Here is a 22,527-nt window from a genome sequence, read left to right as displayed (position 1 = left end):
CAAATCCTTCGGGCTCACCCAGGCTCCCAACTGGGGTGCAGGCAGGCTCACCCCCATGCTCACCCACCTGCCGTACCCCCCAGTCCTTTGGCCTCACAAAGTAGGTCCCAGCTGCACCCCAAGGCCTTCCCTTCAGGACCGTCAGTAAGAAGTCCTTGTCCTCTCTCAAACCTCACCCCAAATCAGGTTTCCACTTACCCTAAACTTTCATCTCTCCACCCGAATCCCACAATTGGGTGTCTTGATAGCACCCCAAACTCCCAGCACGGATTCCAAAACAAAATGCTCACTTTTCCCCGAATTTTCAATCCTTGAATAAAGATTCCATGCCTAGTCCTCACCTCCCACTCCTTCGGGTGCCCAAATGGGTGCCGGCCCTATCCTAAATCCTCACCAAATGGGAAAGTCTGACCTACCCAAAGCAGGACATTGCCACCAGGGGAGAGGGGTGGATCCCTTCCATTCCCGGGGTGAAGGAGAGCCTCCCCCACCCTGCTTGCACCCCCCCCCCCAGCTGAAGAGGCCCCTGGGGTCAGGGAGGGATTCTGTGCAATTAGACAAGTGCAGACCTGCAGGCTGAGCGGTGTGAGGGAACTTTCCCCAGAAAGGAACCAAAGGGGCGTATCCTGGGCCCTGAAATGCCCCCCTCATGGGAGACGCAGGAACCGCCTCTCTCTCAGCCTCGGCCTCCTCAGACAAAGAGTCTCTGTGTCCCTGGAGAGAAGGGGGTGGGGCCCCATCTGGCTTGAGAAAGAGATGGGCCCCCTGTGATAGGGCAAGGAGAGGAAATCTCCCCAAGCAAACCCTCCTCCCTTCCCAGGAACATCGGAAGCTGAGAATTCTCCAACTAAAAGGCTCTTACAAAGTTCCTGTCCTGCCCTGCCTTGTTAGGAAGTTCTTCTTGTAGTCTAACTTCTTGCATTCTTCTCTGAAGGGACCCTTCCAGAACCACACTCCTATGTTCTTTCACTTTCTCCCTGCACCAGAGATTCTTCTTCCAGAGTAGATATAGTATAAGAGAAGGGATACCCCCGCTTGTTCCCTCACACCCATTACAAATCCCCCTGGCCCTGAATAGTTTACAAAAATAATAAAAATAAAAATTTAAAAGAACAGTTATGAGTGTAGCAGGTATGGAGAATCATTTTGTTTGTTGTGGTGCTGGAGGTGGAACCCCCCCCCCGGGGTCTCACAAGTGCTAAGCTAATGCTTTACCCCTGAGCAATACCCCCAAACCCCCCAGAAAGAAGGTTTTGGCAAATAAAGGAAACGGACTGTGAAGAGTCGAAGGATTTTCTCCAGCCACCTGTTCAGGGTTGTGCAAGCCACAGTGGAGGTCTCCTGGGGCCCCTTTGCCCTGCAAGGGATCAGGTAAAAGGAGCTTAGATGGAGAGATCAGACAAGGGTGGAGGGGTGTCATCTCAGTCTGGAGTCCTGTCCAGGGAGGGATCAACATGGCCTCCTCACCCAGGACCGTGCTGATTTCAGGCTGTTCATCAGGAATTGGCTTGGAGCTTGCTGTGCACCTGGCTCATGACCCCAAACAGCGTTACCAGGGTAAGGGGCCCGGGTGGACCTGGGGACAGCCGGGGTGGGCCTGGCTTCCTAGGAGCCTCAGCCCCCACGCTGTCTCCGCAAAATCATCCCTTCCAGCTGTACATGGCTTGAAAGGCCCCTCTCCCTGCAGGACCATCCTCTCATCCAGCAAATATTTCTTGCGTATCTACTGTGTGCCAAGCTCTGCTCTGGGTGTTAGAAACAGCTATGGACGAGAGACAAAAATCTCAGCTCTGGGTAGTGGTGTCCTGGGGGAGGGCAGGGAAGACAGACAAACACATAAAAAGAAATTGCAGTATGTCTGGTCATCACAAGTGCTGAAGAGCAAAACAAAGCAAGGGAAGAGTGTGACCGGGTCGAGTGACCGGTGCCATGGATGTCAAGGGTTTATGTGTTATGAAGGGCTGCTCCATAAGGCTTATCCGAAAGGGCTCCTTTGGGCATTCCTGGGCATGGATAATTACCTTGTTGACTCTGCCCCCCCTGCCCCCAGATTACTACTACTCCAGGATAAGCCTCTTATATGCTCTTGACCTTGGGGACTTAAGGGAGCCCTCTAGTTCCAGGTTCTTGCCTCCCTGCGGGTCTGCAGTAAATGGCTACAGACTGCGCCCCAATCCTAGGAACCTCTGCCCTGGAAGAGGCTGAGTGTAATTAGGCAAAGGGCAGTTACTTAAGCTCAGCTGCTGGGGGGAGGGCACTGCCCCAGCTGGCAGGGCTGCCTCTCCCAGCCCTCTGCCCTCTGTCTTAGAGGCACAGCTTCGAGTGTGACAGGCAAAGGTCAGCATGCAGAAAGGAACTTGTGTAACTGTAGGTGGGCCAACGGGCCTATAAAACTGCTAAAAGGTAATGCTCTTGAACTCTTATTATGTGCCAAGTGTCATTTAAGTGCATCTAATATGTCACTTACTCTTCACATCGCCTGCCCTGTGAAAAGGCCACTTACTATCCTTTGCCTTATTTTAGAAAAGAGGAAACAGATATAGACTGCCAAAGGCCCTTGCCCAAGGTCACCCAGCTAGGAAGTGGCAGAGCAGGGATATGAACCCAGGCAGCCAGAAGCTGGGACCACACTTGTCACTGTACTGCATTCAGGACGCCAGTAAGCTCATTCATCTACATAATACCTGTGAATCCCACAGACTAACACTATACACAAATAAATGTCCCCCAGGCGCACATATGTGTGACCGTGGGTACATGCACAGAGGGGCATGCAAACATGTATATGTAGTATATATGGTGAGGCCATGCTTCAGAGATGCAAGAGCACCAGGCACGGTGGCTCATGCCTGTATCCCAGCAGCTCTGGAGGCTGAGGCAAGAGGATCATGAGTTCAAAGCCAGCCTCAGCAAAAGTGAGGCACTAAGCAACTCAGTGAGACCCTGTCTCTAAATATAATACAAAATAGGGCTGGGGTTGTGGCTCAGTTATTGAGTGCCCCTGAGTTCAATCCCTGGTATGCATGGGCTTGCTACAAACTCAAGTTCAAATCTCAGTTACCTACCTATTCTAGTTACTATTGCTCAATAATGAATTACCCCAAAATGTATGCTGTAAAACATACAGTCATGAATTATTAAAACATACATAGGTCAAGAATTCAGGAAGGATTCAGAGGGTGGTTCAGGCTCAGAGTCAAAGGCCAAAGCTGGCAGAGTGGGGACTGGAGTACATGGGGGTGGGAAGGCAGCTCACTCCCTTCCTGTAACCTTAGAAATTCTCCGTGTAGTCTCTCTTCCTCAGCTAGCTTGGGCTTCCTCATGGCATGGTGGCCTCAGGATAACTGGGCTGCTCCATGATGGGCAAGGGCTGCAAGGAGAGTGTTACAGCAAGTGATGCAGAAACTGCAAGATCTTTTTGGACTTCAGAAACCACACTGTGTCACTTCCATTGGTTTCCACCTGGTCATGCAATTCAACAGGAAGGTGGGGAGCTCAGTGGTAGAATGCAAATGGCCCTGGGTTCCATCCCCAGTGCTGAGGGTGGGTGGTTCAAGGGGAGAGGGAGGGAATTTGATTCAAGATCACATGCCTGCATATCTGCATGCATGTGTGTGTAATGCTGGGGCTCAACCCCAGGGACTTGCCTGTGCTAAACACACTCTACCACTGGGACACATGATTTCATGTCTTGATGGAGGAGTGGCAAGATTTGAGAAGAGTTTGTGCAAAGGAAGATTTTGTGCAGACATTTTGGGGGAAACAAGTTAGTGCAATAATTAGTAGGGTCCTTGCAAGTTAAAGATAATGCTCAGCACAATGCCTAGCACACAATAAATGCTCAGTAAACTGGAACTTCCTATGTCAATGCTGCAAATGTGGTTATTCCTACTTGAGTGTTCAAAGCACGTATGTTGGCTGTAGGTGTGTGTGAAATTTTTCTCATGGCAATCTTGTTTGTTTTTATGTTTTTATTGTCTTACTCATTAGATTATAAATTTCACAAAGGAAGGTACTTTATCTTTTGGCAGGGAGGGGCTGCTGGGGATTGAACCCTGGAGTGCTCCAATACTAAACTACACCCCAGCCCTTTTTATTTATTTTTTATTTTTAAAAAGGATCTCACTAAGTTGCCCAGGCTGGCCTTGAACTTGCCATCCCTATGACTCAGCCTTCCAAGTAGCTGGGATTACAGGCATGCACCACTGTGCCTGGCAGGACTTTTTCTTATTTCACACAATAGTACCTAGAATAAGCATAGTTTGTAGTATGTGCTCAATAAACTTTCGTGGGATGGATGGATGTGGCTGCATGTTACCACGTGCACACAAGTGTGCATTTGCAATGAACATAGGTGTGCAAGCCTTTAGGTCTCCATCCTCTGGAACTGCTTGTGCAAGACAACAGAAACATCCAAGGAAAGGAGCCAGGTGCCTGTACCAACTCTGTTCTGTGCCCCCAGTGGTGGCCACCATGAGGGACTTGAGAAAGAAGGAGATGCTGGAGGCAGCTGCTGGGGACGCTCTGGGAAAGACCCTCACCGTGGCCCAGCTGGATGTGTGCAATGATGAGTCAGTGGCCCAGTGTCTCAGCGGCATCCAAGGAGGGGAAGTGGACGTGCTGGGTGAGACTTTGCAGCCCCCAGGGCCATTCACCCCACCATGATCTAATTATAAACTCTCCACACGGCAAGGTCTGAGTCCAGCCCTCTGGCTTTACCCACAAGCTCCAATCTTCTACAAAAGGGGTAGACCAGTTGGCCAAGAACTGGGACTCTCAGTCAGTCCATTAGGGATGCTAGAAATAATCTAGGACCTGGGGGTGGAGTGGATTTAATGGGATAGACATTATCACATATGGAGAAACCCATATGTGGTTGGAAAAATTACTTAGATGAGTCACTTGGGGAAGGAAAAATGATGAAGAAACAACTCATAATCCCTGAGCTGTCTTCTCAGGAGGGTGGGTGTAGCTGTTTTGAAACAATTTGGGGTCAGAGCTGAATTTCTCATGCATTACAGGCATGCTGTTCCTTGTGGCCCTTGCTCCCACCCTGGGCTAAGGTCCCCATAACAAATGCTAGACTGTGCTTAAGCATCTTCTTGGAGTTGGAGTCGGGGGTAAAAGGGTGATCTGAAGAGTGACCTCAGTGACACTAGGAGAGTGGGAGGAACTCTCATGCAACACTCAGCACTTCTCTCTAGTGAACAATGCTGGCGTGGGCCTGGTGGGGCCCTTGGAGGGGCTCAGCATAGACACCATGAAGAACATCTTTGACACCAATTTTTTGGGAGCCATCCGTCTGGTCAAAGCTGTTCTTCCGGGAATGAAGAAGCGGAGACAGGGCCATATCGTGGTGGTCAGCAGCGTCATGGGTCTGCAGGGTGAGCCCTGGAACCTAACCCTTAAGTAGTCCTCCAGTGTCTGACCCTTCCCAGGCTGAAAGGATGGCAAATAGGTTTAGCTCATTCCAGATGAGCCGGGAGAGCTGTGTTGGGAAGGATTCTGCCGCTCAGAAAGAAATGGTTCTGGGATAGATTAACATGTCTGAGGTGGTGTACAGGCCTCCAAAGCCATCCGCATTCTAGAATCCACTCCACTTCTGGACATCTCCAAAGCACTCTCCCAGCCATTCCCAAAACTCCAAAAGATCATCAGAACTCCTTCTCCTGAGACTCCCCAGTGCCAAACACAGCCCACCAGGCCCTACAGTTACCTGGATTTAGGACCCCAGGCTCAGCAGAAACTCGAGCATCCATTGATTGGTGATGTCTGTGATGGGCCTACTCTGGAGGCCACCTACCTGTCATTCATACTGCTGGGCCTGTCCCCTCCCCAGCATCCTCTGAGGAGTCCAGTCTACTTGACACCCTGCCAAGGAGAAGCACTGTCCAGGTCCCTAATGAATGGCGCCTGCTCCCGTGGGTGCTAGGGACCCCATGCCTACATGCCCCAAGAAGGAAATAGGGACAAGGAGGAACCAGGAAGAGATGGCACCTGGCACCCCAGGAACACCTTGATCTGGCCCCACATGTCCCCATCACACAATGCCATATACCCAAAACGTCAGCCCCCAGTTGTCCCCTGGTTCTGATCCCAGGTCCTCTTTGTTCTATCTCCCAACCACCCCATTACTCTGGGACCCACAAAACCCATCGCCCAGATCCCCAGAGAGCCCCCTCCAATCCCCTCAGGTGTCATATTCAACGAAGTCTATTCAGCCTCCAAGTTCGCCGTGGAGGGGTTCTTCGAGAGTCTGGCCATCCAGCTGCTCCAGTTCAACATCTTGTGAGCTGGGCACTGGGACAGCTGGGGGGGAGGGGGGTGGGCAGAGGACAGGGAAGGGCAGGGGGGTACGCCTGGCAGGGAGGGGAGCAGGACTGAGGAGAGGGTGGGGGGACCGGGCCCACTAGCCCTGCTCCTGTGCCCAGCATCTCCCTGGTGGAGCCGGGCCCTGTGGTCACTGACTTCGAGGGGAAGCTCATGGCTCAGGTCGCCACGGCCGAGTTTCCAGGCACCGACCCCGAAACCCTGAGCTACTTCAGGGACTTCTACCTCCCGGCCTCCAGGGAGCTCTTCCGCTCAGTGGGACAGAACCCAAAGGACGTGGCCCAGGTGAGTGGCCAGGACAGCCGGTCAGGGACGCAGGGGCGTGGGGAGCCCCCTGGGCCCGGAGCTCAGGGGTCCATCTCGCAGGCCATTGCCAAGGTCATCAGCTCCACGCGGCCCCCGCTGCGCAAGCAAACCAACCTCCGCTACCTGACGCTGGCGTCGCTCAAGGCCGTGGACCCCTCGGGCAGCCTGTACGTGAGAACCGCCCACAGCCTCCTCTTCCGCTGGCCGCGCCTGCTGCACCTCAGCCTCCGCTGCCTGGCCTGCGGCTGCCTCCCGGCCCGGGTGGAGCCCTGATGAGCAGAGACCTGCCCGCGCTCCCGGCGCACGGCCGCACCCCAGACCCAGGGCCGCTCACACTCGGTTCCTTCGTTCATCTCCTTCATAAATTCCTTCTGCAAACTGCTTCCATGGCTCTAGGTCTGGGCATTGCTGAAATTCCAGAAAAGGCCTCCCGTCTCCGGACCCAGAGCCCTCCCTAGTCAGGGCTGGGGCAGAGGAGAGATCCTGGGACCCGAGGGTCGCCTTCCTGGAGGAGGGGTATTGTCATGACCTTGAAGGACAAGATAGACTGTGCTTCATTCAGTCTTATGACTTCATGATCCTGGACCTGGGCATACAGGGATGACCAGAACCTCCCCCTCCACACTCTCTCACACACACACACACACACACACACACACACACGGTCACACACACACCCACCCACACACACACACACACACACCCAGAGCTGAGGGAACCAGGGAATGTCCTGCCCACATTCCCCATTAGCAAAATGTGTTTGTGTGCACCCAGCCATGTACTTATATTTTTTCCATTAAATGTATAAAACCACAAGCTGTAATTAATATTTAATAAAACTAAATGTTTTAAATTTTAATAAATTAAAAAGCCAATAGGGTTCCCTGGGAGCCCCCAAGATGGTGTCCCCAAGTTTCTCTCTCCAAGAGACTTTGGAGGCAAATGGATTTTGGGTTTCTGGCTCAGTTGCTGCTCCATAAATAGGTGCCCCCTGGACATTTTCTATACCCCAGAGGTGGCAATAGCAACACTGAAGTGACAGCAAAAGTCCCCTTCTTTGATTCCTGTCTCTTGAAGTGTCTACTGGGCTTGGTGTCTGAGTGTCGGCCTCCCAGGGAAGTGTTTCATTACTCATTTTGTCCACCCTGTGGCCATGAGATGGACTCACTCAACCTTGCCCAGTTCACAGGCGAGAAACCCCGCTTGTGGGCAGCGGAAGGGTGGACCACAATGAGCTGTCTGATTCCCAAGTCTGTGTCAGGTTCACTGTGGCTGGTTGTCAGGGGTCTCTTCTAGGAAAAAGGAAACTGAGTCCCAGGCCTTAGGGAGAGGTCTCTGCAAACATCAGGAGTTACTTTTGCTCAGTTTTGTTGTTGGGTTGGTGAAGTCAGCTCCTTTCCCCTCCTCCACTCGGGACTTCTGAAGCACTGTTGGAATTCAGGCAGCCCTCAGCCTCCTGGCGGGAGCGGTTCCAGAACCCCCCAGCAGACACCAAAGTCCAAGAGGCTCAAGTCCCTCATGTAAAGTGCTGTGGTGTTTGCAGAAAGCCTCTGAACTTAGTCACCTCTACTGTCACTCCTCAATGACTTACAAATCAATAATACACCATAAAAACCATGGGAATGGTTGTTATAATGCATTGTTTAGGGGATAATGACAGGAAAAGAGTCCATGTATGTTCAGCACAAATGTAATTTCTAAAACAATCTCCACTCTGCATTTGATTGATATGGATATAGAGGTCTGATTCTACAGGAAATGAGATGGTGGGGATGGTTGTACAACCTTGTGGACACACTAAGACACACTGAATTGGGTGCTTTAAAATGGCAGATTGTGTGGTGAAAATGAACAGTGAATTGTAGTTTAATGGAAATTCAATCAACTTTAAAAAAAATTATAGGTATCCCTGTGATGGAGGGAGGTCTTCTGATTATCCCAGGAGCTCCCCGCTTGAATTGTATCCACAAATTTCCCTGTGCTTTGGCTTCCAGTTCTGTTGGGTTCTGCCAATGGGAGGCATTTGCTGGCGATCAGAGGGTGGCAGAACGTCTTAGTCCCTGCTGGGGGTGGGGTCATGTAGGCTGAGTCCTCACAGCTGTCCTGCTTCCCTGTCCATTTCTCATCTATTTCCCAAGGCTGGTGGTGCCATGAGCCCCCAGAACCCACCCCATAAATTCCTCTGTTGCTTAAATCACCCTGAGTCAACTTCTGTTGCAAAGGAAGACTCCTTGCAGCTCTGGGTGGTAACTACGTAAACAAACACAGCGAGGAGACAAAAAGCTGTTCCTGAATTCTAGCCTGATGCTACTGCCGACCAGGGGAGGTTGGCAACCGCTCAGAAGATGCTCAAGGCAGGCCAGTTCCGGGTTCTGGACTGCCACATGCACGCACCCCTCCCCCGGCCTCCCCAATCTCAGCAGAGATAAGTTAGTTCATCCTTCTGGTTGCTCGGGCCAAAAAAAATCATCTCAAGTTCCTCTCTCACATACCTTGCAGCTCAGGTCCTCTCTCCCTCCCCCTCTCCCTCGCCCTCTGCTGGGGACTGAACCCAGGCTGAGCTGTACCCCAGCACCCCTGGGCTTCCCCCACCAGCCTCCTTCACTTTGCAGCATCCCCCACCCGGGAAGCCACCATCCATTCTCACCTGGAGCACAGCTGGATCTCCATGTCCAAGGGATCTGCATCTGGGGAACAGAAGATGGGAAAGAAAAGAGTAACAACAACACATAAAAAGCAGTGCAGAATAACAACTCTGTATGGCGCTTACACTCCACTGGGTATCATAAGTCATCTAGATGATCTAAAGAATCCAGGAAGATGTGCACAAGTTCCCTGTCCCTTTATTTAAGGGGCTTGAGCATCTGCAGATTTAAATATCTGTGGGGTCTTGGAACCAATCCCCCATGCATCTGAGGGACAACTTTATCACCTCATCTCATCTCCTGCTTTCTGCATCTGCCCTCCTTTAATCCATTCCCCACACAGCAGCCCACAGGACCCTTTTTAAAAACATCACTTGAAGACTGAGGATGCAGCTCAGTGGTAGACTGCCTGCTCCCCACACCCAACATCCTGGGTTCCATCCTTAGCATATAAAAAATATCGTTTAGCCAGGCGCGGTGGCGCACACCTGTAATCCCAGGGGCTCAGGAGGCTGAGGCAGGAGGATCAAGAGTTCAAAGCCAGCCTCAGCAACTTAGTGAGGCCCTCAGCAACTCAGCAAGAACCTGTTTCTGAATAAAATTGAAAAAATAGCCACAGAGTATTTCAATGAAAAAATAGTATATGCTTTTTTTTAACTTTCACTAACAGCAGCATCTGATACCCATGATTCTGAACTTTAGTCCTCCTCATGAATAATGTACCCAGGAGGGCTTTCTATACCAGCCCAAAAAGGCATCCTCAATCTTTTGTCAATCTGCAACATATTCCATGCTGTAGATAAAAAGTAATTTACGCAACTGATGTACCTTTGGGCTCTTTCCATGTTTTTCTTTTTGATTTTGGCTTTTGGAGTTTTTTGCTTCCTGTTTTATAAATGGCTGATGAAGAACTTCATGTGCATCCCTCACTTCACACATGTGTAAATGTTTCCGTCATGGGATTACTTGGCCAAAGACTCTATGCATTCATGATTGTTATAGTGACTCACCTCCACCCTGGAAGGCCAAGTCCATGTGAAGCTTGCTTGCTCTCCTACAGCCTGACATCAGTCTTCTGAACCTATGCAAATCTACTGCATAAAACTTGGCGTGTCAGTGTGGTTTTGATGTGCACTTCTCCTGTTATGAGTAGGGCTTACTGTCTTTTCATATGTTGGAGAAACTTCTGTGTTTCATTTGTTGCAGACATTCTGCTCACATCTTTGCCAAATTTGTCTTTAATTGGATTTTTGGTACCTTTATTGTTAATTTCTAGAAACTCTTTATACAGAGAGGATATTAGGAAGTCTGTGATATAAAGCTCAAACCTTTTTCCAGTTTTTTTTCTTTTAGCTTTTCTGTGAATTGGCCTTATTATTTTTTTTTGCAATAATTCATCTTTTTTTTCTTTTTGGATTTCAAGTCATACTAAGAAAGGAAATATTACAGACTAATTCTGTTAAAATAAAAATATAATATCAATCCTGTTTTCATAATTTTCCAGTGGCTTCTTGTCTTATTTAGATTAAAATCCACAAGAACGTGATCTGATCAGGGAACATTTGCCTCAGGTTATTTCCTCCTCCCAGTCCCTCCAGCAACTCTGCTAAGCTTGCTATTTCTTAAACAGCCCGTGCACACTCCAACCGCAGGTCCTTTGCACTTGCTGTTCCCTTTCTCCACGTGGCCCCTTTCTTCTCCTCCTTCAAATGCTCAAAAGCCACCTCCTCAGAGAGGCCCTCCCTGGTCACACAGGAAAGCACCCTGTCAGTCTATCTCTTTAAGCTGCTTTGTTTCCCATCATCCCACATAGACTATAGTTAGATGCTTCTTATCCCCACCCACTAGAATGTCAGCTCCACGGGGAGGGGATTGTGGTCTATATGCCCACAGCCACAGGACCAACACCTAATGCAGGAAGTGGCACAGGGCAGGCTCACAACAAACGTCTGATCAACGAGTGAGTGGTTCAATGAATGTGCCAAAAAGAGACTAAAATTCCACCGGTTCCGTGGCAAACACAATCCCAACAATTCGGGAGTCCGAGGCAGGAGGATCTTCAGTTCAAAGCTGGCCTCAGAACTTAGCAAGGTCCTAAGCAACTTCGAGAGACCCTTTCTCTAAATAAAAAATAAAAGGGGCTGGGGATGTGGCTCAGTGCTCAGTGCTTACTTCCAGGTCTTTCCACAGACTGTCCCCTCCCTCTGAGACAGAACCACATTCCATTTTCCTATTTCCCTCCCCTCACCCTCACCTGATTCATCTTTTTTTTTTCTTTTTTCTTCCTTTTTTTTTTCTTCTTTGATACCAGGGATTGAACTCGGGGGCACTCAACCTCTGAGCCACATCCCCTGCCCTATTTTGTATTTTATTTAGCGACAGGGTCTCACTGAGTTGCTTAGAGCCTCTCTTTTGCTGAGACTGGCTTTGAACTCGGGATCCTCCTGCCTCAGCCTCCCCAGCTGCTGGGATCACAGGGGGGGCACCACCGCGCCAGCACAACTGATTAATCTTAACTGGCTTTCTTCCTTCTTGTTGTTGTTGTTGATTTTATTTTGTTTGTTCGGTCTCTCTGTGTTGCCGAGGCTTGGCCCCAAACTTCTGGGTTCAAGTGGTCCTCCTGCCTCAGCCTCCCCACATAGCTACTGAGCCTCAACCGAAATACCTGCCACTTCCCTTGGGTCTGAGGCCAGCTGGGCCGGCAGAGCCTCGGCCTTCTGAGTCAGGGACGGTCAGCTCTTCCCGACCCAGGAGCTCCAACCCCAGGCTCAGCCCCAAATTATTAGCTGAATTATTCCCCCCTCTTAGAAAAAGGCTTCTCTGGAAAATTCTCACCGCCAGCAGAGACCTCTGGGGACCGGGAGGAGAGGCAAGAGGTGTCCCTAGGGACCAGGAAGTAGGCCAGATTCTGGAATTTGGGGGGAAACAAACGGGCGCTCAGAAGCCCAGGGAGCCCAAGGGATGGCCAGGGGCCCCGGGCTGGGGCAGGGCGTGACCCACGGGGCACCTCGGGGAGGGCCCTGGGCGCTGGGGAGCCCTGACCCGGCCACCTGGACCAGGCCCAGCGAGCTCGGTCCCTGTCTGAGTGGTCTCGGGGAGGGCAGGAACACAGTAGGTGATTAATAAGCACCAGCCGGGGTCCACCCAGCCTTTCCTGGGAAGCCCTGGGCTCTCGGCCCTGGGGGGGTAGAGCCTCCGGCGAGGACCCAGCCCTGCACGGCCGCTCCCCGCCCGCGCCCCCGCGGAGCCACCCGGGTCCCAGGGAGGGGCGGGCGGCTGACTCGGCCGCAGCTGCTCGGCCCCGCGCCCGCCGCCCGCCCTCCCCGCCCGCCCTCGCCGCCCGCATTCCTGCGGGAGGGGCCGCGCGCAGCCCGGGGCCGGCGGACGCTCGCTGGCGCCCTCTCGTGGCGAAGTGCGAGAAGCCAACGGCACGTGCCCCTGAAGTGACCAACCTGGGTGCCATGCTCAGCCGCTCTCCGGACCCCCTGGAACTCCCCGCGCAAGCCGCGCTCAGGAGCTCAGCTCCATCGCTCCACTCGCTGTATGACCCGGAGAAGACGCTCAACCTCTCTGTTCCTGGGCTCCTTAGGTGCACAGTTGGGGGGGGGGGCAGGAACCTTCACCTTTTCAGTGCCTCCGTTTTTCTCATCTGCAAAATGGGTCCCTGGTGATCCTTAACTCATGAGACTGAGGAGAGGATTAAAAGGGGTCAGTGAACACGTCTATGGCAAAAATAGCCACTCCTCAAGGTCAGATATCCCCGTCCTGTTCGCTGCTGTGTCCCCGACACCTCCAATAAGGCTGCGCACGAATGTGTCCAGTACACGATCCTGAACAGCTCTGTTGGGGGCCTGAGGTTGGGCTCAGGGACAGACGTGGGAGGGGTCGCTCTGCTCTCCCCATGGATCCTCCTCTTTGTTTTCAACGTGTCCCCCTCCTCTCCTGTGCGCACTAGGACCTCCCTTCCTGGCCAGCCCAGAGTCAAAGCAAAACCTCAGCGGAGCCAGGTCTGAGCCTGCGCAGAGAGGCTCAGGTGCTTCCTACCTGTCCAGACGGGAGGGGGGGGGACGCTGCTCCTCACCTCCTGACCAAGCCTCCAAGCCACAGAGACTTTGGTACCGGGACCCCAAACTGGAGATGGAAGTGCTGAGTCCCTGGCACCCTGACCTTTGGGTCATCCCCTGTCCTGGCCCCTCCAATAAAGGGTGCACCTGATAAGGGACAAAGATACCCAGGGAGCCCACCCCCAGGAGAGGAAGAGCTGAACAGAGCTGGTGAGGGTTCCCTGAGAGCCCGGCACTGCAAGTGGACACCAGCAACCTAGAGCCTTCAATGTGAGTGAACTGTCCCCGCCCCCCCCCAGCCAGGTCTTAATTTGATTCTGTTGATTCTTTCTTTCTTTGTGGCACTGGGGAGTCTTTGCTTGCTGCTCCCCCGCCTGACACGGGGCTCCCCTGTCTGTCCAGTGGGTGGCTGCTGGTTCCCACGGGCGTGGCTGCAAGACGCCCCTGTGCACAGAGCAGCGCCTGCTCACAGTAGGTGCTTCGAGGAGTCAAAGGCGACGTTTTACCTGCCCTCCTGGCTTCTCGCACCCTGGGTTTCCAGCCCTCTAACAAAGACAGGAAAGTGGGTGCCCATGGAGCCCTGATTCATGGAAAGCTACAAGGTTGAAGGAGCAAATCCACCCTAGGTCTCTGGCGGGCTCGCAGTCAGGGTCCACTGTGCGCGGGCAGGACTTTCTGTGGCATGGCAGTTGTGCACCCTGCATGTTAAGTAGGACCAGCTCGTAAATGTTTAATGAATGTTGTTGGATAAATGTACGTTATCATTGTTCGGGGGAATCGGAGACCCTCCAAAGGCAGGACTCTGGGAGCTGGCAGGGTCAGGCCGGAGGACTGTCTGCAGCCCTGCCTGACTCTAAGAGGCCGACACCGGCAGACAGGGCTGAGTCCTTGAACAGGCTCATTAGAACTGTCAGCAAGAATTATTTGGGGACAGAGAAAGCCTTCTTCCAGGAATGCTTCCAGCATGATGTGTTTTCTTCCCTGGTTTTATTATGTATAATTTGCTTTCTGGAAAAGGAGACTGGCGTGACTTAGGAACAATGGACAATGGTCACCATGTGCCCGGCGCAGGCAGCGGCTCCTGCTGTGTTCTGGGTGCAGAGAGACTTGAAGCCCCGCAAGCGGATTTTGATCCGTGGATTTCTCGGAAGGCTCCACGGTGGTGGGTGCCGGGCCAGACGGCAAAATGCCATCTGGTGTGCTCATGCCTGGGGCTGCGAAATGGGAGTGAAATGGCTGCTCTGCCCCTATTTGACCAGCTGTCCCAGAGACGGTCACCAATTGCACAAGCACAGAAGTCATCCGGGTCCAGGGGAGGGAGGAGCTCCCAGCCAAGCCCTGAGTTCAGTGTGAGGGGTGGGGGAGTAGGGGGGTGGGGGGATTGCGTGACTCCTTGCTGGGGGAGGGGAGGCCCCCAGGATGAGGCCCGTGGCTCATGGCAGCAGCAGCCTCCTGCCACTCTGACCCCAAGGCAGGAGCTGGGACAGTCTCAGGACAACTGTCCCTGGCCTGACCTGGAGGAGCAGCCCCACCCGGCCCACTGGGCTCAGGGAACCCCCCCCCCAAACCCGATATTAACTCAGCCCAAACAGGCCAAGGCCAACAGACCAGGGCCGAGGCAGCCCAGAGGACAGACCTCTGCAGCCCGCGGTCCCCCACACCCTCTGGCCCGCCATGGCTGTGCCCTGGTCCCTGGGCTTCCTCCTGATCCTCACCGCGAGCCCCCCACCCACACGGAGCCACTGTGAGTCCAGGAACTCAGGGGACCCACATGGCCTCCCGCACTCCTGACGTCAGTGCCACCCCTGGCTGTGATCCTGTCTCAGTCCCTTCGAGACCCTGTTTGTCACCTGGCAGGTACATCCTTGTGACGCCCCGTGTGCTATGGGTGGGGACCCCTGAGAACATCCACGTCCAGGCCCACTCGGCCTCCACGGAGCCCCTCAAGAGGTCCCCGGAAGTGAACGTCACCGTGTGGGACTTCCCCTTGAGGCAGATGTTGGTGGCCACGAGTCAGCTCATTCTGCCACCGGCAAATGACTTCATGGTCCAGACACCTGTGACGGTGGGTAACAGCCAGTTTGGGCAGCCCCAAAGGAGCTCTGGGTCAGCAGTATGGGTAGAGAGAAGCAGACCTCAGGGGACGACCCTCAGGGACACTGACAAGCCATGGCAGGGTTTGGATAGACTTACTGATTCTTTCATACCCTGTCCATTTAGAAATGTAGGCTCCCCTAAGCCTGAGCTCCAGGAAGGACCCCTATGCCCATCTGATACTTCCGTATAAGTCGTAAACGGCCCCCTCTGCTGGCAGTTTGGGAATGTGGACTGGATTTCATTCCTGTCTTGACTGGGTGCCCTTGTGCAGTGGGCAACCTGCACAGCTGTGCTTGGTGACCTTTCCCAAAAGAGCAAGAGGGCTCCCACTCAATTCCCTCACCCAAGATTGGGCCCAAAGTTTTGCCCTCAGGAGAACCAGAGGAATGTGCGCCTCTCTCTCCAGATTCCTGAGAGACTGGTATACCCCCCAAACTGGGACAGCAATATGTCATCATCCGGGCAAATTGGGCAGCCACCTCAGACCCCTCGTTCATGGAGAAGATGGTGTTGGTGGCTCCGCATGCCGGCTACATCTTCATCCAGACAGACAAGCCTGTCTACACCCCTGAGCAAATGGGTAGGCCCCTGGGCACGTGGCCTGGGGCAGGTACTAACTCTTAGCCCCAAAGTCCCTCAATGTCTGCTGTGTTCCCATCCCTAAAATCTCCTCCACCCCCCAAGGCCTCATCTGGATCCACAGTCCTAAGGACAACCCTGCAGCAAGCCTCTCTCTCCTGTCCTCTATCTAATGCTCAGAATCCTCCTGTCCCCTCCTAGTTCAGTACCGGGTGTTTGCTCTGAACCACAAGATGGATCCTGTGAACAGAACCTTCACACTGGGCATCAAGGTGGACTGGAGGGGGTGGATCTCAGACACTGGGGTCCTGTTGTGTGCAAAGTCCCTGGGGCACAAGCCACCAGGGCTCTCCCATGGGACAGTGACCAGCCCTCTCTCTGTCAGAGTCAGCTGGCCGCTGGTGGGTGGGACCACGTTCCAGCCCTTGAAGGTCCCCGGCCATGGAGGAGGGAGAAGGCAGGAGGGGCCTGGGGCCGGGTGCGGTGCTGAGGGTGCCGCTGTCCTGTCCACTCAGTGCTCCCACCTTTCGAGGTCCAGCTCACGCCAAACAGGACATTCTTCTACCTCAACGACGAGGCTCTCGGTGTGGACATCCAGGCCCAGTGAGCGTCCCAGCCCCACCCGACAGAGGGCCAGGGATGTCACGGGACCAATGGGTGGAGCCCCTTCCACGGCCCCCGGGTGGCAGAGGCACGCTTCTCCCAGAGATGACAAGTGCCACCTTTTGAGGTTCACAGGCTGTCCACCGGGCTGCCCACCTGAGGCTGCGTGGCCACGTCTGTCCTGTCTGATCACTCTGCGTGCAGGACAGGCACGGCCTCCTATGGCGGCTCCCGCCCACCTGGTGAGAGTGCGTCAGCCTGATGGGCACCTCTGCCACCTCCCGGTGGTGTGGCCGCCTCTGCCCCTCCCAAAATCGCCCAGTGGCTCCAGGCCCGCAAGGCCACCCAGGCCAGGCTCGGCAGCCCCGTGAAGTTGTGCAGGTGACTCCGGGATCTCCGCCCCCCAGGTACGTATCCAGGAAGCCCGTGAACGGACACGCTCCAGCCATCTTTGGGGTGAAGATCGATTCCCGCCGGGTCCCCATCCAGAGCTCTCTGCAGAAGGTGGAGGTGAGTGAGCCCTGACCCCCCCAGGGTGCTTCTCCCCCCTCCTCCCTCCCTCCCCAAGAAACCGTCTCCCCTCCTCTCCCCTGCCCTAGGAGCAGGTCTCTGAAGGACAGATGACGGCCGCGTTCGAAGGCCCAGGAGGAGAGTTCATGGGGCCTCCATCTTTGTCAACCTCACCCTGTTCTCTTCAGGTGCCACCCTCACCCGGGGCCCTGTGTCTTTCCCAGCCCAGACACCTGCCCTTCGTGGCCTCAGGACCCGCCCTAAGCGAAGGGCGGGAGGAGTGGAGGCTGAGTGATCCCTTTCTCCACCTTCACCCAGAGGGGCGGCCTCGCCATTGGCCCTGCGTGGACGGAGACGGAGCCACTTTGGCAGACTCCGCGGTCCCCTGTCTCCACAGGGGGCGAGATGGTCCAGGCACAGACCTCAGGGGTGAAGATGGACCAGACCCCCTACGACATCAAGTTCACCAGGACGCCACAGCACTTCAAGCCGGGGATGCCCTTCCACTTTAGGGTCAGGGTCCGGGCTCCCCCTGCCCAGGGTCTAGGCCTCCCTTCCCCAAAACAGACTCCCCCAGAGATAAAACCCCTCTGTGCCCAGCTCACCTAAAATCCGAGTTGATCCCATTAATCCCAAGGTCCCTCCGAATCTTAATTCAAATCTTTGAGGTGGGCATTAGGAAAGCCAGACCCACTCGGACGTCCCCTACCCTCTCCCCGGCCAGCCCTCCCACGCCCAACCAGCACACAGCATCCAGAGGCCACAGACAGTGGCCCATCACCACACCCTGGGACCACCATTCACAAAGACCCCAATAAGAGTGAACGGTGGCCCAGGTTGCTCAGGGCCCCCCTCCAAGCAGTCCCCTCCCATGGGACCCTCAGTTTGGACCCCTCAGTCCAGGCCGCCCTCAGGCCTACGCTTCACTCATGCCAAACTCCACCCCAGGTCCTGGTCTCAAATCCTGACGGGTCTCCGGCCTCTGCAATCCTCATCAGCTGCCAAAATCACAAAGTGTACTCCCTGGATGACGGGGTGGCCACTCTGCCCATCAACACAGGAGCCAAGGCGGAGCAGCTGCACATCTTGGTATCCACCAGGAGGGGAAGAAGGGCGGGGCGGGGCAGGGGAGCGGGAAGGGCCGGCTCACCCATGGCTTTGCTGTCCCAGGTGGAAACTGGTGACTCCCTCTGGCCAAAGGCCTCCGCCGAGATGACCGCATGGCCGCACTTGACTCAGGAGGGGTCGGGAAACTTTCTGCACGTTGAAGTCAAGACAGCGGGCACCGAGGTTGGTAGTAGCCTCCATCTGAGCCTCTACACGAAACTCCAGGACTCCAGCGCCAAGGACAGAATCACCCACGGGACCATTCTGGTGAGGGTCTGGGCCAGGGTCCGGAGATGAAGAGTGCTTTCCTGGGACAGCCCTGGTTTGCTGGGCCGGGGAGACTAGGCACAAAGGGGTAAGGGAGGGGACAATCTGGGGTCGGGGCGGAGGGCTCAGACCAAGAGGCTGAAGCAAAGGGACTGGAGTGGGAGCCTCAGGAAAGGGTGGTCCCTCGCTTCTCATGCTTGGTGTCCCTTGTCTCCAAGGTCCTGAGTAAGGGTCGGATCGTGAGTGCCAAACGTCAGTTAAGGAGCCCAGGGAGCGACTACACGGCAACCATCATTAATGTGACTCCAGAGATGCTGCCCTCCTTCCGCATCGTGGCCTTTCACTTACTGCCCAGGGAGGTACACCAGGACCCCGAGCTCATGGCCGATTCCATGTGGATTGACGTGATTGACAGATGCAGGGGGACGGTGAGCCAGACTCCTTATAGTCGCACATCACCATCCCAGAGTTCCAGAAGGGGTCTCTAGGGGGCAGGCTGGAAGGAGGGGAGTGTGTGTGTGTGTGTGTGTGTGTGTGTGTGTGTGTCCTGAAGACCTCCACAACAGAGGACAGCAGCAGAGAAGTGCACGGGTTGGGGTTGGCCTGCGGGGCTCCCGGGTGCTCCTCGGGACCAGCCAGGAGCCACACCTGAAGGGGGCGCTCGAAACGTCTCTTTTTCTTTTCCACCAGACTTTGGAGCCCAGAAGGTGACAGGTGATGCAGAGGCCACAGTGGGGCTGGTGGCCGTGGACAAGGCGGTCTATGTTTTGAACAGCAAACACAGGCTCACCCAGAGGAAGGTGAGACCACGTGGGCTTCGGGCCACGGCGTGGCCTGCAGATTCCAGCAGGAGCTCCGGCCTCTTGGGCTTATGAGTGGGCAGCTGTCGAGGTGGGGGGCCAGGGGGGCGGCTCTGAGGAAGCCGAGCTCCGAGTCGCAAGTGGAAGGGGTAAGAGGGTAATAAATGGGAGAAGGTGTGGAAATCATTTGAACCTGCAGCGATCCAGGCTCCTCTCCGACCCCCAGGTCTGGGACACCGTGGAGGAGCATGACCCCAGCTGCACAGCGGGCAGCGGAAGGGACAAGTTTGCCGTGTTCGAGGGCGCTGGGCTAGACCGGAAGGTCAGCACAGGGATGTACACCCCGGCAAGCTCAGGCACTGGCGTGGCGTGGGCAAGGGGAGGTCTGGAAGGGGCAGGGCTGCCAACTGTCATTTGGTGCCACATGGACATGAATCACAGTCCACGGCAGTGCTGGGGAGCAGACCCAGGAGGGCCTCGTGCAGGAGAGACAAGTGCACCCCCAGCCTTGCCTACCACCAGCCAGACCCGGCCATTTACCGTGGGCCGGTCGTATGTTCTCTCTGAGTCTCAATTTCTTGGTCCATAAGGTAGGGACACAGGTGGAACCGCCCGAGTCCAGAAATCCAAACTCTGAAATGATCTGAAATCTGAAAATTCTTGAACACCAACATAATGCTCAAAAATGGTCAGGTTTTGGAGCATTTTGAGTTTAGGTTTTCAGATTAGGGCTGTTCAACAGGTAACATATATGCAAATAGTCCGAAATCTTGAATAATTCTGAAATCTGAAACATTTCTGATCCAAAGCATTTCAGATAAAGGATACTCAAGGAAACTTACAGAAGTCAGTCACTGTGTGTTATTAAGATGTAGGTTTGAGTGGGCATAGTGGCACACACCTGTGATCCCAGCTACTAGGGAGGCTGAGGCAAGAGGATCTTGAGTTTGAGGCCTGCCTGGGCAACTTTACAAGTCTTTGTCTCAAAAAAAAAAAAAAAAGTGGGGCTGGGGATGTGGCTTAAGCGGTAGCGCGCTCACCTGGCATGTGGGCGGCCCAGGTTCGATCCTCAGCACCACATACCAGCAAAGATGTTGTGTCCGCCGAGAACTAAAAAATAAATATTTAGTAAAAAAAAAAAAAAAGTTATAGATTTGGCCACATGTATGAGACATTAATTGGCATTAGCTTGAACAAGGCACAAGTGTATTTCTCACTTGGTGAACAATTTAGAAGTCATCCTGGACCCCAGAGTCTTCTGGCTTCCTGCTCTGCCCTAGTCCAAAATGGCACCTTCCCATTCATTACTTCATGTCTGACAGCAGGATGAAAGGAACAGGGGCAGAGAGGACACTTCTCTCAGATCTTGTTGGCCAGAACTCAATCAAAAGACCCCCACCTAATGGTCAGGGGAACTGAGAAATGTAGACTGTATTCTGAGAGATATATAAAAAATGGAGGCTTAGTTGCCACAGATGAGTGGGGAGGAATGGATATATGTGACCACTAGGAGTGTCTTCTCTGGTTCTAAACAGATGGATCAATAGCAGTTTATTATGTGCCGGACTCTGTGTTGAGTACCTTTTTCTATGTGGTGCTGGGGATTGAACCCAGGACCTGGAACATGCTAGTCAAGAGCTCAACCACTGGGCTAGACCCCCAGCCCATTGAGTATTTTTGTGTGTGGTGGTGGTGGGGATTGAACCCAGAGCCTGGCGCATGTGAGGCAAGCACTCTACCAACTGAGTCATAGCCCCAGCCCCCACTGAGTATTTTTATAGGTATGCTCTCGTTGTCAGAACTATGATCATGGCCATTTTACACTGCTGGAGAAATTAATTCCCAGAGAGGTTGAGAGACCTGCTGAAGATACCTAGCTCTTAGGAGGAATGTAGGAGGGATGAATGTAATGTCCATAAGGCCCTGGTGTCCAGAAGGCACCTGGTAAATACCATCAAGAACGCTGATCATTCATAAGACCAAAGGGTATAAAAAGGAAATGAGTGGGGTGAGAACTCGGGGTCCTGTGATCCATTCAGAATACGCTCTTCAGCCTTAATCGGGTCCTATAATCCAATTTTAGCCATTTTAACTACAGTCCTTCCCTTGACCCGCCCCAATTTAAAAATTAGCCAATCGCGTAGATCGTGCCCCGGAGATCCTCCTATCAGAGCCGGGGGCGGAGCCATGTCGGGGATAAAAGCAGGCGCCCGGGGCTGGATTGCCAGACCCGGATCTGCAGCATGCCCCTCTGCGGAGGGGAAATTTGCCTCGCCGAATTAAAAAAAAAAAAAAAAAAAACGTTGAATCGAGGTCTTGACCGTTATCCTCTCATTTGACCCTCTGACCCCCAGGCTCTCACTGTCCCCAGAGTCCCACTCCCAGCCGCCGCCGTCGTTCCCTGAAGAGACTGGAGACCCAGAGGAATGCAGGTGGGCGTGAAGGCGGGAGGCGGCCCTCTTTGACTCTCCAGCCTACGCGTGCCCACCAGGCTGGGAATAGAAACCTGCCGCGCTTAGCTGTTCCACGCAGGGAGGGACTTCGCTGGGAACGTGATGCGTGCAGACTCATAGAAGGGATGGAGCGGTGGAGTTGGAAGGGGGCTTGCTGGTCTCAGGATCACCCTACTGCAGTCCTGGTACTTGGTGAAGGCTGGGGACACTGCGGCCGGTGGGTAGAAGATGAAACACGGAATCGTGACCATTGCAAACACACAACTGGCAGGACCCCCCGCCCCCAGCCCCTCATTAGCCACCACTGCTGCAGAAAAGAAAAAAAAAATGGTTTGTGTTTCTCCCCTACATTCCAAATCTTACACAATGGCAACTGTGACTGGATCTGATCCCGCCCAGGATCCTAGCAGCAAGGGAGGCTGGGAAATGTAGTTTAGGAGATGTCTAGCCTCTGAAATGGGAGTTCCACGGGCAATATCTAGAAAACCTGCCGTCCCCGAGGCCAGGGCATGAACCCCAAGATCTGAGCCTGGAGAAGCTTGGATTCTAGTCCCAGCTCTGTAACTTGGGAGCTGTATGACCTTGAGCTAGTGAATTCACCTCTCTGAAGCTCAGCTTTCTCATTGGAACTCACCGCATGGGCTCAGTATGAGGCTTCAAGGAGGAGAGGAGGGTGAGATATGGGGCTCAGCAAATGCCAGAGTCCTGCCTAAGAGGCAAGAGGTGCAGGGCAGCAAGGCCCGCGGGTCCCAGCTTCCTCAGAGCC

The 22,527-nt window shown here is 54.0% G+C and overlaps 1 protein-coding gene across 1 annotated transcript; it reads left to right on the top strand.

The window, feature by feature from the left end:
* The first annotated feature begins 1,419 nt into the window (after positions 1-1,419).
* Rdh8 (retinol dehydrogenase 8) lies at positions 1,420-6,909 on the top strand. The gene is made up of 6 exons (XM_076857702.1): positions 1,420-1,557; positions 4,463-4,624; positions 5,205-5,384; positions 6,195-6,288; positions 6,432-6,615; positions 6,697-6,909. Exons 1-6 carry the CDS (start codon positions 1,455-1,457, stop codon positions 6,907-6,909), a joined length of 936 nt encoding a protein of 311 aa, XP_076713817.1. The 5' UTR covers positions 1,420-1,454.
* Positions 6,910-22,527: the final 15,618 nt, after the last annotated feature.

This window comes from Callospermophilus lateralis, chromosome 1 (assembly GCF_048772815.1).
Source record: "Callospermophilus lateralis isolate mCalLat2 chromosome 1, mCalLat2.hap1, whole genome shotgun sequence".
In the NCBI taxonomy this organism is placed as follows: Eukaryota; Metazoa; Chordata; class Mammalia; order Rodentia; family Sciuridae; genus Callospermophilus; species Callospermophilus lateralis.
Note: the sequence above shows the minus strand (reverse complement) of the source record. Positions and strands in the feature narration are given on the sequence as shown.